Source organism: Muntiacus reevesi, chromosome 3 (assembly GCF_963930625.1).
Source record: "Muntiacus reevesi chromosome 3, mMunRee1.1, whole genome shotgun sequence".
Lineage (NCBI taxonomy): Eukaryota > Metazoa > Chordata > Mammalia > Artiodactyla > Cervidae > Muntiacus > Muntiacus reevesi.
Window position 1 is genome coordinate 74446877 of NC_089251.1, and position 13270 is coordinate 74460146.

The 13270-nt window shown below is 41.3% G+C and overlaps 1 protein-coding gene across 2 annotated transcripts in view; it reads right to left on the reverse strand.

The window, feature by feature from the left end:
* The window catches only part of PRKCE (protein kinase C epsilon), a 535687-nt gene that overhangs the window by 159433 nt on the left and 362984 nt on the right, over positions 1 to 13270 (reverse strand). For both annotated transcript variants that reach the window (XM_065929344.1, XM_065929345.1), the window contains exon 11: positions 10441 to 10614. In XM_065929344.1, coding sequence (XP_065785416.1) covers positions 10441 to 10614 — 174 coding nt within the window. The remainder of the gene's footprint in view (positions 1 to 10440; positions 10615 to 13270) is intronic.

Sequence of the window (13270 nt, forward strand, 5' to 3'; positions counted from 1 at the left end):
CTTTCTCTCCTCTCTCCTTCCTCCCTACTGCCTTCTCCATCTCAGTCCCCACCAGCCCTCCACAGGCTTCAAGTGACCAGCAGCTATAACCCCACTACTCTGACAAAAGACCTATCACAAAGTCTTGTAAAGCCCCATAGTGATGTGTACACTATGTGTACACAGGCCCTCACTGAATATGTTTTGCTGGCTGATTAAAAGCCATGGCTCTGTTGACCAGCTTGCTCTGGGGCAGGATGATCTTCAGAAGTAAAGAGAGTTTGCTGGAGTCTCATCACTTTGGCAATAGACTCTGCCAATGCTAAGCCTGTACGCTCTACCATAGACCTCATTTCACTGAAATTTGTTAGAAACTATGGAGGCTCTCTCTTTTATTGGCAAACATATTGATTCCCAGGCGTCTGCCTGACCCACAGACCATCTCACAGTATTGAACCTCTCAACATACTCTTGCCAGACACTTGTCAATCCTATCAAAGCCTCTCCAGTCACTCTGATACCACACTGCCCTGGAAGGCATGCTCTAGTACAAAAGAGACCCATACTTCATTCTCAGCTCTTTTATATTTAATTTGACATAGTCACTTCTTTAAAAAGAAAATCTACCAGTGGCCTAATTCTTACTCTGCTTTTCCCTTTTGTGTTTGCTGCTCTTCAGAATTGACAGCCCGAGACAAGAGATATCCGAGTTCCTTGAAACCACAATTCTCCCCCTGCGTCAACACTCCTTTCCCAGAAGTTTTCACCCCCTGCTCACACAGCTTATTAAAACTCATTTGAAAAATATCTCTGGTTGCTTTTTAAGGATTTTTCCATCCTGCATTTCCCCCAGGGTAGCGAGAGAGGTTGGCTGAGAGAGATTATTTAGTTCACCCTCTGTTTCCTTCTTAGCGACTCATACTGACCAAGCCCTCCATGAGTCTTCTTCCCAGGCCTGGCAGGAAATGCCAAAGGATCGGGGATGGGGACAATTAGGTAGAGACTCTCATTTTGAATGAGAAAAAAATCATGACAAATTTACTCAAGTCAGGTTTCGTTGGAAGGGATGATTTCACAATGGAGATCATATTCAGCAGCTCAAAATGCCTGAGAATTTTCTTTCTAATAACCAGAAAAAAAAAAAAAAAAAAAAGCAAAAACAAGCCTACCCCTCAGTGGCTCTCCCACCCCCAGCCTTCCATGGATGAGGGAAGGCAGAAGAGGCAATTCCTGAAATCATACCTCCTCCTACGCCCTGACATTAAGTAGCCCATAACTTTTAGAGCCCAAAGAAGCAGGCTCCCACTATTGCTTTCCCCTCTCTACCAATGAACATCTGATTCTGCAGATGCAGGAACCCCCCTCTTCATTTCCCCAACATCCTCCCTTTCTTCCTCTCCTTCACTGCAGTTGTTAAGCCATCAACATTTCCTTGGAAAAAGCAGGACACACACTGAGGTAGGAGTCTAGTGTTGGAAAAATCACAATGAAAATGAGAGTAGGAGATCTTCATAAGCATCTTCATAAGTAGTCATAAGCATCTCTTTTCCATCATCCTCTTTACAAATGCTACCCATGCTTAAAGGTCCAAGTTAGGTGCCACCTCTTCCAGAAAGCCTTCCCAACAGCCTTTGGCAGAGCTTCAAATGAATCACCTACAGAGCTCCACTAGAAGAGTCACTATGCTGTAGAGTATCACTTGCTGCTTATCTATCTCCCCACTAAACAGCAACCTTTATGCATTCAGAGTTAGTATGTTTTGAGTTGTGTAGCCTCAGTAATGTCTAGCATACAACAGATGCCCAATAAATACTTGTATATTCACTGAATTAATTATAAGCTTTACTGCAGTGGGTTGCTATGCCCCACTTCAGGGAATCTTCCCAACTCAGGGATTGAACCCAGGTCTCCTGCATTGCAGGCAGATTCTTTATTGAGACACCAGGGAAGCCATATATTCTTTAAGAAAGAAATTACTGTGTGTATGAAAATATTAAATGTGCTGTTAATCTAATATCAACCATTAAAAATAAGTTTAGAATATGAAAATTTTAGTTTCTCATCCATATCAACAGCTAGTACAATGCTTATAATTCTTTACGGCTATGTCAAAGAAATGCAAAAAGGCAAAATAGTTATGTGAGGAGGCCTTACAAATAGCTGAAAAAAGAAGACAAGCTAAAGGCAAAGGAGAAAAGGGAAAATATACCCACTTGAAAGCAGAATTCCAAAGAACAACAATGAGAGATAAGAAAGCCTTCCTCAGTGATCAATGCAAAGAGGCAGAGGAAAACAATAGAATGGGAAAGACCAGAGATCTCTTCAAGAAAATTAGAGATACCAAAGGAACATTTCATGCAAAGATGGGCACAATAAAGGACAGAAAAAGCATGGACCTAACAGAAGCAGAAGATATGAAGAAGAGGTGGCAAGAATACATGGAAGAACTATACAAAAAAGATCTTAATGACCCAGATAATGAGGATGCTGTGGTCACTCACCTAGAGCCAGACATCCTGGAATGTGAAGTCAAGTGGCTTTAGGAAGCATCACTACGAACAAAGTGAGTGGAGGTGATGGAATTCCAGTTGAGCTATTTCAAATCCTAAAAAAAGATGCTGTGAAAGTGCTGCACTCAATATGCCAGCAAATTTGGAAAACTCAGCAGTTGGCCACAGGACTGGAAAAGGTCAGTTTTCATTCCAAACCCAAAGAAAGGAAATGCCAAAAAATGATCAAACTACTGCACAACTGCACTCATCTCACATGCTAGCAAAGTAATGTTCAAAATTCTCCGAGCGAGGTTTCAACAGTACATGAACCAAGAATTTCCAGATGTTCAAGCCGGTTTTAGAAAAGGTAGACGAACTAGAGATCAAATTGCCAACATCTGTTGGATCATCGAAAAAGCAAGTGACTTCCAGAAAAACATCTACTGATTATGCCAAAGCCTTTGACTGTGTGGATCACAACAAACTGTGGAAAATTCTTCAAGAGATGGAAATACCAAAGCACCTTATGTCTTCTGAGAAATCTGTATGCAGGTTAAGAAGCAACAGTTAGAACCAGATATTGGAACAATGGACCGGTTCCAAATTGGGAAAGGAGTACGTCAAGGCTGTATATTGCCACCCTACTTATTTAACTTCTATGCAGAGTACATCAGGTGAAATGCCAAACTGGATGAAGCACAAGCTGGAATCAAGATTGCTGGGAGAAATATCAATAACCTCAGATATGCAGATGACACCACCCTTATGACAGAAAGAGAAGAGGAACTAAAGAGCCTCCTAATGAAAGTGAAAGAGGAGACTGAAAAAGCTTGCTTAAAACTCAACATTCAGAAAACTAAGATCACGGCATCTGGTCCCATCAGTTCAGTTCAGTTCAGTTCAGTTCAGCTGCTCAGCCGTGTCTGACTCTTTGCGACGCCATGAACCGCAGCATGCCAGGCCTCCCTGTCCATCAACAACTCCCGGAGTTCACCCAAACCCATGTTCATTGAGTCGGTGATGCCATCCAACCATCTCATCCTCTATCATCCCCTTCTCCTCCTGCCCTCAATCTTTCCCAGCATTAGGGTCTTTTCACATGAGTCAGCTCTTTGCATCAGGTGGCCAAAGTATTGGAGTTTCAGCTTTAACATCAGTCCTTCCAATGAACACCCAGGACTGATCTCCTTTAGGATGGTCTAGTTGGATCTCCTTGCAGTCCAAGGGACTCTCAAGAGTCTTCTCCAACACCACAGCTCAAAAACATCAATTCTTCGGCACTCAGCTTTCTTTATAGTCCAACTCTCACATCCATACACGACCACTGGAAAAACCATAGCATTGATTAGACAGACCTTTGTTGACAAAGTAATGTCTCTGCTTTTTAATATGCTGTCTAGGTTGGTCATAACTTTCCTTCCAAGAAGTAAGTGTCTTTTAATTTCATGGCTGCAATCACCATCTGCAGTGATTTGGGAGCTTCCCAAAATAAAGTCAGCCACTGTTTCCACGGTTTCCCCATTTATATGCCATGAAGTGATGGGACCGGATGCCATGATCTTAGTTTTTTGAATGTTGAGCTTTAAGCCAACTTTTTCACTCTCCTCTTTCACTTTTTTTTTTTTATTTTTTTTATTTTTCAGTGGGTTTTGTCATACATTAATATGAATCAGCCATAGAGTTACACGTTTTCCCCATCCCGGTCCCCCATCCCACCTCCCTCTCCACCCGATTCCTCTGGGTCTTCCCAGCCCACCAGGCCCGAGCACTTGACTCATGCATCCCACCTGGGCTGGTGGTCTGTTTCACCATAGATAATATAGCTGTTCTTTCGAAACATCCCACCCTCACCTTCTCCCACAGAGTTCAAAAGTCTGTTCTGTACTTCTGTGTCTCTTCTTCTGCCCTGCATATAGGGCCATCGTTACCATCTTTCTAAATTCCGCATATATGTGTTAGTATACTGTAATGTTCTTTATCTTTCTGGCTTACTTCACTCTGTATAATGGGCTCCAGTTTCATCCATCTCATTAGAACTGATTCAAATGAATTCTTTTTAACGGCTGAGTAATATTCCATGGTGTATATGTACCACAGCTTCCTTATCCATTCATCTGCTGATGGGCATATCTAGGTTGCTTCCATGTCCTGGCTATTATAAACAGTGCTGCGATGAACATTGGGGTGCACGTGTCTCTTTCAGATCTGGATTCCTCAGTGTGTATGCCCAGAAGTGGTATTGCTGGGTCATATGGTAGTTCTATTTCCAGTTTTTTAAGAAATCTCCACACTGTTTTCCATAGTGGTTGTACTAGTTTGCATTCCCACCAACAGTGTAAGAGGGTTCCCTTTTCTCCACACCCTCTCCAGCATTTATCGCTTGTAGACTTTTGGATAGCAGCCATCCTGACTGGCATGTAATGGTACCTCATTGTGGTTTTGATTTGCGTTTCTCTGATAATGAGTGATGCGGAGCATCTTTTCATGTGTTTGTTAGCCATCTGTATGTCTTCTTTGGAGAAATGTCTGTTTAGTTCTTTGGCCCATTTTTTGACTGGGTCATTTATTTTTCTGGAATTGAGCTTCAGGAGTTGCTTGTATATTTTTGAGATTAATCCTTTGTCTGTTGCCTCATTTGCTATTATTTTCTCCCAATCTGAGGGCTGTCTTTTCACCTTGCTTATAGTTACCTTTGTTGTGCAAAAGCTTTTAATTTTCATTAGGTCCCATTTGTTTATTTTTGCTTTTATTTCCAATATTCTGGGAGGTGGGTCATAGAAGATCTTGCTGTGATTTATGTCGGAGAGTGTTTTGCCTATGTTCTCCTCTAGGAATTTTATAGTTTCTGGTCTTACATTTAGATCTTTAATCCATTTTGAGTTTATTTTTGTGTGTGGTGTTAGAAAGTGTTCTAGTTTCATTCTTTTACAAGTGGTTGACCAGTTTTCCCAGCACCACTTGTTAAAGAGATTGTCTTTTTTCCATTGTATATCCTTGCCTCCTTTGTCAAAGATAAGGTGTCCTTAGGTTCGTGGATTTATCTCTGGGCTTTCTATTCTGTTCCATTGATCTATATTTCTGTCTTTGTGCCAGTACCATACTGTCTTGATGACTGTGGCTTTGTAGTAGAGTCTGAAGTCAGGCAGGTTGATTCCTCCAGTTCCATTCTTCTTTCTCAAGATTACTTTGGCTATTTGAGGTTTTTTGTATTTCCATACAAATTGTGAAATTATTTGTTCTAGTTCTGTGAAAAATACCGTTGGTAACTTGATAGGGATTGCATTGAATCTATAGATTGCTTTGGGTAGAATAGCCATTTTGACAATATTGATTCTTCCAATCCATGAACACGGTATGTTTCTCCATCTGTTTGTGTCCTCTTTAGTTCTTCTTCACTTTCTGCCATAAGGGTGGTGTCATCTGCATATCTGAGGTTATTGATGTTTCTCCCGGCAATCTTGATTCTAGCTTGGGCTTCCTCCAGCCCAGTATTTCTCATGATGTAGTACACATACAAGTTAAATAAGCAGGGTCACAATATTCACCCTTGACATACTCCTTTTCCTATTTGGAACCAGTCTGTTGTTCCATGTCCAGTTCTAACTCTTGCTTCCTGACCTGCATATAGGCTTCTCACGAGGCAGGTCAAGTGAACTGGTATGCCCATCTCTTTCAGAATTTTCCACAGTTTATTGTGATCCACACAGTCAAAGGCTTTGGCATAGTCAATAAAGCAGAAATAGATGTTTTTTCTGGAACTGTCTTGCTTTTTCAATGATTCAGCAGATGTTGGCAATTTGATCTCTGGTTCCTCTGTCTTTTCTAAAACCAGCTTGAACATCTGGAAGTTCATGGTTCACGTATTGCTGAAGCCTGACTTGGAGAATTTTGAGCATTACTTTACTAGCGTGTTAGATGAGTGCAATTGTGCAGTAGTTTGAGCATTCTTTGGCATTGCCTGCTTTGAGATTGGAATGAAAACTGACCTTTTCCAGTCCTGTGGCCACTGCTGAGTTTTCCAAATTTGCTGGCATATTGAGTGCAGCACCTCACAGGGTCATCTTTCAGGATTTGAAATAGCTCAACTGGAATTCCACCATCTCCACTAGCTTTGTTTATAGTGACGCTTCCTAAGGCCCACTTGACTTCACATTCCAGGATGTCTCTCTCTAGGTGAGTGATCACACCATCGTGATTATCTGGGTCGTGAAGATCTTTTTTGTACAGTTCTTCTGTGTATTCTTGCCACCTCTTCTTAATATCTTCTGCTTCTGTTAGGTCCATACCATTTCTGTCCTTTATTGTGCCCATCTTTGCATGAAATGTTCCCTTGGTATCTCTAATTTTCTTGAAGAGATTTCTAGTCTTTCCCATTCTATTGTTTTCTTCTATTTCTTTGCACTGATCCCATCACTTCATGGCAAATAGAATGGGGAAACAATGGAAACAGTGACAGATTTTATTGTCTTGGGTTCCAAAATCTCTGCAGATGGCGACTGCAACTATGAAATTAAAAGACACTTGCTCCTTGGAAGAAAAGCTATGGCAAACCTAGACCACGTATTAAAAAGCAGAGACATTACTTTTCTGACAAAGGTCCATCTAGTCAAAGCTATGGTTTTTCCAGTAGTCATGTATGGGTGTGAGATTTGGACCATAAAGAAAGCTGAGCACTGAAGAATTGATGATTTTGAACTGTGGTGTTGGAGAAGACCATGGAGAGTCCCTTGGAAATCAAACCAGTCAATTCCAAAGGAAATCAGGCCTGAATATTCATTGGAAGGACTGATGCTGAAGCTGAAGCTCCAATACTTCGGCCACCTGATGTGAAGAACTGACTCATTTGAAAAGACCCTGATGCTAGGCAAGATTGAAGGCAGGAGGAGTAGGGTATGACAGAGGATAAGATGGTTGGATGACATCACTGACTCAATGGACATGAGTTTGAGCAGGTTTCGGGAGTTAGTGATGGCCAGGGAAGCCTGGCATGCTGCAGTCCATGGGGTTGCAAACAGTTGGACATGACTGAGTGACTGAACTGAACTGATGTCAATCTTGAAGAGCATAATGCCCTTATAAAGTAAGAATTATGTCCAGGGATTTTTCTTTTTTTTTTAGTTGTAAGAGGGAGGGCCTGAGAGAAATGAGGCTACTCTATCTCAACTGGAGTAGGAAGTCTTTTTACCTCCTTTTCATACTATATGTTTGCTACACAATTAAATACAGTTTTGTAGATTTTTCCAGCTATTTCAGGTGACTCTAGCATCCCAAAGAGCATAGGGATAATTCCAGTCAAACACACTGGTGTGAATTTGATTGAAACTGAAGATACTGGCTTAATTTGAGGGCCTTCTGCCTTTTCTCACAAGCACTGGAGCCATTTAATTTGCTTTTTACCTTTTAGATCCCATGGAGAATGATCAGAGCACAGGGGTCAAGGACAGGTGGGCTTGGCACAGAAAAGGCCACAACAGTATTTAACTGTAACTTGGTCATTTAGTGGGCTGTAGTAACCAGACCTGACGTCACAACTGGCGCCAGAGGGTTTACACAATCATTGCCATTGGTCACCATACCAGACCTGGAACCTTACACACTTGCAAGTCCTGTCAGGCAATCTGTGTAGTGCATGGCCTGAAGCCATGTGCAGCCTTCTCAGGAGCTTCTCAAAGGAATGCTTTCGTAGGGGCTGTTTTTTCTACATACCAAACAATAAAGGCTCACCTAAAAATAATTAAACCCGACTTAACACAATTTCTGCTCTCTGTGTCATAATCAAGCAAGAATGAAAGAAATCTTAATAGGATTGCAAGCAGGTCTTGTGTTCCTTAATCATGTGTTAGAGACTTAGTCAAAAACAGGTTTATGAAGGCTCAGAAACACCATCCTTTCTTTTCAGGAAAAGCGAAACTAAAGCTGTCCTTGCACTATGGCCACTGAACTCAGTTCCATTCCCACCCAAGTCCTGTTCCGGTCCTCCCCACTCTGCAGGGCCTGGATCCAACTCCTTCCTCACCTCCGGACTCTAAGGATCACCCCCTCCTCTGAGTTTTCCTGGCTTGAACACCTCCACCCAGAATGTAACTACTCAAGGCTGTTTGCTGTGGAAGTTAGTATAACCCCCTCACGCCTTATTGAGTAAAGTCCTCCACTTGAGAATCACCTTCCTTTTTGCTGATAACTCCACATCCAGAACCTACCTCAGAGTCAGGTGAACATCAGTTATTCTTTAAAATCATGATGACTGGTTGCCATAGGAAAAGCCACATTTTCTAACCATTAAGCTGGGAGCTTATTCAATGATTCCTCATAAGATTTTTTTCACTAGTAAGCTAAGGTCCTTCAGTGAGATTAAACTATGATTTGCTTTGGAAAAATTAGATGAACATACTGTCTGTCATGTTAAGTGAGATGTGCCATGGTCAACTGCATGGTTTGGGAATTGCTCCCGTAACTGTGGCCACCTGACATTGGCCTAAGAAAAATCTCTGAACTACAGAGGAAAGCCCCTTCTCTCCCCAGCCTTACCCTCTAGCCACTCAGACACAAATCTCCATGTCATTTGGTCACTGTTCTGCCACAAAAGAAACCCATGGTATCATTAGATACCATTTTCTGTTTCAAGAGCAGTTGCATAATGAGGACCCTAGCGTTGATATTCTAAATGCACAGAGGAGAACACTGCTGACCCTACAGACATCAATCCCACTCCTCATTCACCAACACTGCAAGGAAGCAGAGCCTCCGCTGAGGCTGCCCAGGTCTACCATGTACAGGTCCCCACACAAGGTCCCTACAGTTAGACTGGACCTCTCTTGGGATTCGGACCTCTTGGTAATGTGTCCAAAGAAAGAAAGCTAATGTGGAGCCCTGCTAGGAAAGCAGCTCAGATAGTAAGAGATAAGGCACAGCTGCTATGGGCAGGGGAAGATGGGGTAACACAACATGGTATCAGAGCAGTCCCCACTAAACTGGAAGTCCCAGAAATGAGATGGTAGCTCGACTGCCAATACCAAGTGTCTGTGGGCCAAAGACTTACTTCTCTGAAATCTGATTTTCACACTGGTGCAAAAAGAAGAATAGAGAGAATTTTAAAAAAATCTCCCACTCCTCCATCTCTGACAGTAACCAGCTACTATGTGTAAGGCCCTTGATAGGCACCATGGAAGATAAAGAAATACAGGAAAAGTTTCTCATAAATTCAGAATTATTCTCAGGCGGAGAAAAGAGGAAAGCTGACCTCATGACTGACTCCGTAACGTGCTTACAGATTATTTTCATTTCTTTACTGCCACCTTCTGGTCTCTAGGCACATACATGGTAATTTTAAAATGATACCTTAAATTTGTGATTCATGATGGATTTTTTTTTTTTTTGACCATGCCATGTGGCTTGCAGGATCTTAATTCCCTAGCCAGGGATTGAACCCCCGGCCATGGTGGTGAAAGACCACTGGACCACCAGAGAATTTCCCATATGGCACTCTTAGTACTTGTTCACATCCTTTACCTCATATGATGGTACACAGATTAGACATAGTTCAGGTGGCCTTTATTGTATTTTCATTTGATCTGAGGGCAACGACAAACTTAAGTGATTTGCCAAGTGACAAAAAGTTAGGAGCAGAGCAAAGATAAGCCATGCCTGCTGTTTTCTCCAAGGAGCAAACACTAGGGTTATTCATTTGACTTTCTTTGTCCAGCTACACTCATAAAGACTTCTATCACCCTCTCATCCCTTCACAAGCACAGCCTTGAGTGGAAAATCCCTTACTCTTAAAAAAAGAGAATGCTGTTCAAATATTCCCTGATCTTTTCAAGGGTAAAATTCATTCCATTTTACAAGGTCCTTGAGAAAAGAATGTAGGGGATCTATGACCGATTTTTTTAATTTTATCTGACAGTCAAAATACTAGTATCCTCCAGCACAACCCTCAGATGGCAGTCCACCAGCTTCCTCTTAAACATACCTTGGTCTGGAAGCAGCAATAGAGTTGGGTTAGGTATGGATGTTTTCGAGCCAGAGCCAAAATCCGCTTCTCTGTCATCGTGCAGTCTACGTCATCATCCTGAAGGATGACATCCTTTTTTAGGACCTTCACAGCATAGACTTCATCTTTGCCTTTGAGCTCCGCCAACATGACCTGTAATTAACCAATACCACCCCATAAGTCTATATATATAGGAAATTAAAAGAAACCCAAGTCAACACCAAATGCTTTAAAAACTAAGTCATTTTATCTTTAATTTTAAATAGTATTGTAGTATTTAAAATGTAAAGACTACCCATCCCAATACAGCTACTATAATTTATTTGTTTTTAATCTCTAGCACTGTGTCCAGGCAAAGAAAAGTTCAATGCACATTTGTTAAACAAATTATATGAACATATTAATAATTTTTCATATGTTCATATAATTTGTCATACTTGCAATGAGTACAGCAAATATAGCATAGATTTCTTAACTGAACATCATTTCATAAGCATTTCTCTATATAGTCTCCATCATATCATGGTTGCTGATACTCAATTCAAGTATATCTATAACAGTTTATTTAACCATGTACTTCAAACTAGTTTCATCCAATTATTGGTGGTTTAGTCGCTAAGTCATGTCTAATTCTTGCGACCCCATGGACTGTAGCCTGCCAGGCTCCTCTGTCCAGGGATTCTCCAGGCAAGAATACTGGAGTGGGTTGCCATTTCCTTCTCCAATTCAATTATTAAGTATTATATAAATAAATTGCTTCAGGTGCTTTATACATATAACTTTTCTTTCTTTTAGATCATAGCCTTAAGATAGAAAATCTTAAAAGTGAATTATAGAGTTAAATGTGTACATTTCCTGACTTTCAAAAAGGAGATACTATATAATCTGCCACTAGTAATGTAGAAGTGCTTTAGTTTCATGTACATTCACTAATATGGTGCTTTCACATAAAAAGCTTTGCTTATGTAATGAGTGTGAAATGTTTCCTCAATGCTGTTTTAACTTGTAATGAAACTAAAAATCTTTGTTTTCTAACTATAATTTCTTTTTGTGTGAATTATTATCCTCTGTCCAGTTATCTACTATTTTATACTACTATATTCTTTAGGAATCCTTATGAACTTGGTATGTAAAGTTACTACCACTTTAATTTCTGCAAAGGTTTTTCTAAACCTGCCATATGATTTTCTGTTATTTTTTCTATTGAACAAGGTCCTCTATCTTTTTGTAGTTGAATCTGTCCTTATTTACCTTTATGATTTCTTTTACAGCTTTAAAGCCAGGAATGTGATTCCTTCTCCAGAGAGTGAATTAACAGCTCTATTTTCTTAAAGTTTTCCTATTATTTGATATTTTTGCACTCATTTCCTTACAAATGTGACAAGATTTTCTCCCATTCAGTAACTCGTAAATACAGTATTTCAGTCATCAGAGCTAAAGAGCAGTAACTCAGAAGCTTAATGATGGCATTCAGGATGTTACCCTGAAGACGTTTGTCACCCACATACAATACAAAGTCTTTAAAACTGGCTCAAACTTTGGCAGCAATTTTTCTGAAGAAGCAACTCAAATGCTCCCGAGTCATTGAGGTTCGCATCCTGCTTACATCCTATGGAAACCTGGAGACTCTGAACCTGCTTCTTTCCCCTTGAGTCTTGCTCAGAATTAAACCAGGTCCTGCTTACATTCCAGAGTTATGTCTCATCAGAGGACTGGGGTCTGCTTCTTACATAACCAGTCTCTGAAGAATTTGATTGCTTCAGCCTTTGCTATTAGAGTCAATCCCACCAATGACTTTTGCTATTAAATCAAAGCCACCCACAGTCTCAGGATGAAATGTGGCAGGTTAAGATGGCTGGGAACCAGGTCTCATCCTCTGGGGGCTCCAGAAAGCCACTTCCTCTGTAGAGAAGTGGAGCAGGTCTATAGCTTAGCTTGCAAAAGTCCAAGATGCATGAGGGCATGGGGCCCCCGGGAGCTCCCAGATCCAGGCACCTGGCTCCAGAGCGTGGCCACCTTGCTCTAGGAGGTCCTAGAAAGGTGACTGCCATTGATCCCAGGCATGGCTTTGTGATAAGCAGGGAATAATCAGGGGTCTAAGCTGAAATGTTAACCAGTTTCCTATCTTCTAAAATAAACTGGGGTTATTTTGTCCCTCTCATCCCACCTTCAGAATGCTGGCTGGTCACCATGAAGGCTTTAGTGGGAACACTATGCACCCATGTCCCAGATCGCTGTGGTGGGCTCAGGGGAGCAGGAGAGGAGAAAGACCCCGAGGGCAGTGGCCCCTGATCCAAGACCTGAGATGACTGTGCCCATTCTCTCGCCACAGGCAGAGGATAAAAAAGACATTTAGTCAGTGCCAGAAAAGTCACTTAAAATAACATTTAATTTACAAAGTAATACACTCTAAGATTTCCTTTGAGCCTCAAGGTCAGAGATGCTAGAATTAATTTCCAAAATTTTTGTAATGAATTAAAAAAACAGAATTTCAGATGGATCTCTGAAAGGAAGAAAGCTCTCAGGAATATTATTGATAATGGGAGGTCAAGCACACGTAAAGCAATTTAGACTGCTCAGAGTACTTTCTCGCTCACTCTCTCACTGGGTTCCTGTTCCTATTTGACAAATGAGAAAAACTGAATCCCAGAGAGCTGGAATGACTACACTGGAGTCCTGCAGCCCAGGAGCAGCAGAACCCTGGTTCCTGTCTGCTTGGCCTCAGGCCATTTTCACTCAACCAGGAAGGAAAACATAACCAGACCAGGCTGAAATGTTCATCATTTAATTTTGGATCAGACCGGCAGTT